Source organism: Gossypium arboreum, chromosome 11, assembly GCF_025698485.1.
Source record: "Gossypium arboreum isolate Shixiya-1 chromosome 11, ASM2569848v2, whole genome shotgun sequence".
In the NCBI taxonomy this organism is placed as follows: Eukaryota; Viridiplantae; Streptophyta; class Magnoliopsida; order Malvales; family Malvaceae; genus Gossypium; species Gossypium arboreum.
The window spans coordinates 83235783-83241054 of NC_069080.1; the positions used below are offsets into that span (position 1 = coordinate 83235783).

At 35.0% G+C, this 5272-nt stretch overlaps 1 protein-coding gene across 1 annotated transcript; it reads left to right on the plus strand.

Annotated features, from left to right (window-relative positions):
* Positions 1 to 929: 929 nt before the first annotated feature.
* Positions 930 to 3139, plus strand: LOC108470113 (ABC transporter G family member 8-like). Its single transcript, XM_017771333.2, has one exon. The coding sequence runs from the start codon at positions 1144 to 1146 to the stop codon at positions 2950 to 2952; it is 1809 nt and encodes a 602-aa protein (XP_017626822.1). The 5' UTR covers positions 930 to 1143; the 3' UTR covers positions 2953 to 3139.
* The last annotated feature ends 2133 nt before the right edge of the window (positions 3140 to 5272 follow it).

Consider the following 5272-nt stretch of genomic DNA (forward strand, 5'->3'; position numbering starts at 1 on the left):
AAATATTATCTGGAATCACACCCAAAAGATCGTAGCATATGACTCCCCAATTAGCATATTGAACGGACCCGGTGAGTACAGACCCATCCACCGGCAATCTCAATTGTAACTGCACGTCCTCCAAAGTGGTGGTACACTCTCAGCATGGAAGATGGAATGTGTGCGTCTCGGGCCTCCACCTCTCTATTAACTCGGGTCCAACTTGCACCCCCGGCCTATATTGGCCACGCGCCAAAAACCCGCTTCCCTCAAGTAATTTTCTATCAACGGTGATGGAAGACTAGACATATTACAAATATAACATTGTAACACCTGATCTACAGACTGTTATAAAAAATTATAAAATAAAAATTAATTAAAATTACATAAATGAAAAAAATATTAAATAATATTCAAAAATTAAAATTAACACTTACGATTTTCATTTGTTCGACAGAGATATTTTTATGAACGAGACGAATCAATTCTGCTGCCATTGCTAACACGATCAAATATTTTTGAAATTATAAAAAAATAATACTATTTAAAAAATAAAGAAAATAATTTAATTAAAAAGAGCTTTGAGAGATTTAGGTAGAAATTTGGGAGAATTTTTTGAGAAATTTAGAAGAAATGTTGTGTGAAAAAAATAGGAGGGGGTTTTTATAGTTTTTTTTTTTTGACCGTTGGACCCCCCAACGGTCAAATTTTTAAATGACTATTGGGAAAAAAACACAGGCTAAATCACATCCCTAAGAGAGCGATTTTTCCACGGCAGCAAAGCGCATCCATGTTAGTGCGTTTTGTGCTGACATGGCAAAATCGCTCCCTTAGAGACGTGATTTGCTGAAATTTCCCCCAAATATGCTCCTATGTGACCGCGTTTTTATAGTTTTTGACTCTTTCTGATAAATAATAAAAAAATTGACCTACTTCCGTAAATAAAATAAAAAATGGGCCTTTATTGAAAAAATGGTCCTCATGATTAGATAAACATACGTAGTGAATAGTCAGCCCTTTTAACTTTTTTAATTCACGTCCATCTTATCCCCCTCTCCCAGCATTATACTCCAACTTGATGGAAACTGCCATCATCCAACCTCTCTACACCCCATTCCCTATTTACAAAATCCTCTCCCTCCAGCCAATCCGCCCGCCTCCTCCATGGAAGATCAATTAGCCTCCTCATCCCCGCCGCCACCATCACCAGCGCTCAAAACCTATACTCTAACGGCGTCCTCCGTCTCTTATACTAAATCAACCACCTCAACCACTTCTCTCACGGGCTATTTCCTTTTCAAGCCTTGCACCTCTACGCCCCCAACTTACATCCTCCGGGATGTATCCTTCACTGCAAATCCCTCACAAATCCTAGCTATTGTTGGCCCGAGCGGAGCCGGAAAGTCCACTCTCCTTGACATCCTAGCAGCTCGAACGTCAGCAACAAATGGCATTCTTTTACTCAATTCCACTCCTATCAACCCTTCTTCATTTCGTAAGCTCTCTGCTTATGTTCCTCAACATGACGCATGCTTGCCATTGCTGACTGTGGCTGAAACTTTTGCTTTTGCTGCCCGGCTTCTCGTCCCTAAAACATCTGATGTCGACACCACCGTGACATCTCTTCTGTCAGAGCTAAGTCTAACGCACTTGTCTAACACCAAGCTATCTCATGGGCTGTCGGGTGGTGAGCGAAGGCGTGTTTCAATAGGTCTAAGTCTCCTCCATGACCCTGCTGTATTACTCCTTGATGAACCCACTTCAGGCCTTGATAGTACTTCCGCTTTCAATGTAATGCAGATCCTCAAATCAATAGCTGCTTCACGTCACCGCACTGTTGTTTTATCTATACATCAACCAAGCTTCAAGATTCTTTCCACTATTGATAGAATCCTCTTGCTATCAAAAGGGACTGTGGTGCACCATGGTACTCTATTTTCTCTTGAGGCATTCTTAAGCTCCAACGGGTTTACCGTCCCTCCTCAGCTCAACGCCCTCGAGTATGCAATGGAAATATTAAACCAGCTGCATGCTAACAAACCGATTACACCGCCATCACTCCCTCCATCACAACAAGAATCTGTTATAAGTCCCGACAATAAAGAAGCAAGTGATGTCAGGTATAGAAGCTCAAGACTTGATGAAATCTGCTCTCTATATAACAGGTTTTGGAAGATTATATACAGAACACGGCAGCTTCTTTTAACCAATGCATTAGAAGCTCTTATTGTGGGTCTTGTTTTAGGTACAATTTACATTAATATTGGTTATGACAAGGAAGGTATAGAGAAAAGATTTGGTCTCTTTGCCTTCACCCTAACCTTCCTTCTCTCCTCTACAACTGAAACCCTTCCAATCTTCCTCAATGAAAGGCCAATTCTGCTGAGGGAAACGTCAAGCGGGGTTTATAGACTCTCGTCTTACCTCATAGCCAATACCCTTGTCTTCTTGCCTTATTTGCTTGCCATTGCGATCATATATTCCATCTCTGTCTATTTCTTAGTGGGTCTATGTGCTTCATGGCAAGCTTTTGCTTACTTCGTTTTGGTCATTTGGATCATCGTTCTAATGGCAAATTCATTTGTTCTCTTCTTGAGTTCTCTTGCGCCAAATTATATAGCCGGAACTTCACTTGTAACAATACTTCTGGGTTCCTTTTTCCTCTTCTCTGGCTATTTCATCTCCAAGGATAGCATGCCCAAGTACTGGCTTTTCATGCACTTTTTCTCAATGTATAAATACGCTCTTGATGCGCTTCTTATCAATGAGTATTCTTGCCTGGTGTCAAGGTGTTTTCTTTGGTACAATGAAACCAGCACTTGCATGGTAACAGGAGCTGATGTATTACAAAAGAAAGGACTCCATGAGAGACAAAGATGGACAAACATCTACATCTTAGTTGGGTTCTTTGTGTTCTATCGTCTCCTTTGTTTGCTAGTTTTGATTAGAAGGGTTTCAAGATCAAAGAAATGAAGAAATTAAGTTTCAATTGTCACATTTTGATTTTCTTTTCTTCTTTTTTTTTCCTTATATTGTTTGCTTTGCTATGTCCCGATCTTTCTTTCCTTTTCATTCTCAAATCATAGTAATAGTAACTAGGCTCGAGTGAAATTCGATTCGACTTAAAAAATTCAATAAAATTTTTAAATTTTGAATTAAATAGTTCGAATTATTTGAGTTAATCAAGTTATTTGAATCAACTCGAATAAAAAATTAAGTTTTTCATTTTAACTCGAATATGAATTATAAAATTTGAGTTATCCGAAAATCCGAATAAGAAAAAGGTAAAACTACGCCATTTTGATAAATGTTTACTTTTCTTAAAATTAAAAGTCGAAAACTATTAAGTTAAAAGTTAAAATTATGTTATTTTGATAATTGTTTACTCATTAAGTTAAAAAGATAAAATTATTATATTGTTTATGTAGTTAAATAATTGTATACTTCGTTTATTAGTTAAATAATCGATTCATATAAATGTAACATTGAGTATAAATAATAGGATTTGTTAACTCGACTCAATTTGACTCGAAACGTTTTGACTTGATTCGATCCGATTCGAAAAAATTCAAATTGAGTTTGATTGTTAAAATAAAATTCGTCAACTCGACTAACACGAAAATTTTTAACTCGAAAATTTTTAACTCGATTTGACTTTACTCAGTGAAATAGTCACACCTAACTGTAATAGCTTGGCTGCTTAGAATAATTCATTTGATTTGTCAAAATAGTAAAAACTTCATACTTAAATATGTTTTCCTCCTTTTTATTTTAAGGTTTGTTGTTTAGATCTCGAAAGATGCCAGGAAAGTTTCACATGGATCAATAGGCCTGGCAAACTCGCAAGCTTCTTACAAGACATGGCTCGACAGTCGAAGCAAGGCTCATGACATCCCTTGATGAAATTTGTCCGGATTACTTTCCATTGCCTGTATTAGTTTTTTTTTTTTTCCTAATGAATTTAATTTTAAAGTGAAAGTAAATTTCAACACGAAAAAGTTGTTCACTTGTGCTTAAAATGATATTAAAAGTACACCAAAAATTATGATAGTAAAAATACGTAGCCTCGAAAATTTATTGTAAAATACAATAATTCTAATAATTTTAACATTCTAACAAGCTTACACTCTTTACAATTTTAAAATATTTACGTACAAAAATAAATAGACAAATTTAAATTTGATTTCTTTTATACTGGAACTAATTTGCTTATAGAAGCAACTTATGAAACATAGGTTAACAATCCAAGTGCCAAAATTGACTCATCTTACATATTGTTGATTGAGAACAAATCAAAAGAACAAAGAAAACAGAATAGAAAAATTATTTGCAAAAGCTGCCATGTGATTGTCCCATACACACAGAAAAAATCATCTTATAATAATTCAATCCACAAGATCATTTTTAAGCAACGGATGAGTTGGCATTGATAGTAAAGAATGAGTCACGGGTCTCTATCTATTTATATTGCTGAACCTGATCGTGAAGGTTGAAGCTGGAAGTGCTGATGAATCCAAGTTGTCCTAGAGTGGATATAAATAGGGTGTTGTCGGGTGGTGAAATGCCAGGAATTTTGTCTGCTTTCCTTCGCTTGGAATCAGTGCATCCTTCACGGGTTCTCCTTTTATTTATCTCACACGTGAACTCCTAATTGTTGCTTTTTCTAACACCTACTTGTAGCTTCACCAATATTTTTTTCCAAATCGGGTTGTTGATCTTAACCTTAATTAACGGTGGTCGCAGATGTTTTTAAAAGAAATAAACTATTAGTTATGTTTTTTTTTATAATTGAAAATTAAATCTCTTATTTCATGGTTAAATAATAAAATAAATAATCATCATATCATACCTTATAATTATATTTTTAAATTTATTCATTATTACGTTAAAATGAAATTTCAAATTTTACAGACATAAAAAAGAAGCAGAATTTTAATATTAGAATTGAGATTTTTATCTCTAAAACAACATATATATTTCAATGAATTTTCTAAAATAATATTTTTAATATTTCAAGAGATCATTGTCAAATAAATACTCCAAAGATAAAACTAGAAAGAATAATGTTTGCCTCTAATTTAGAACTTCACTGGTTGGCTCTATCTCCCACGACACTAATTGATTGGATCACTATGGTTAACTATCATTTATTGTATGATTAGAAACACTAATGTGTTCAAACACTAGAATCAAGTTGAGCCCAATCAGTTAAGCAAAATTAACATGTAAATTGACATCCGTGTTAATCTTATCACATCAACTCATCGTCCAAATACAATTAACCTTGAAGAAA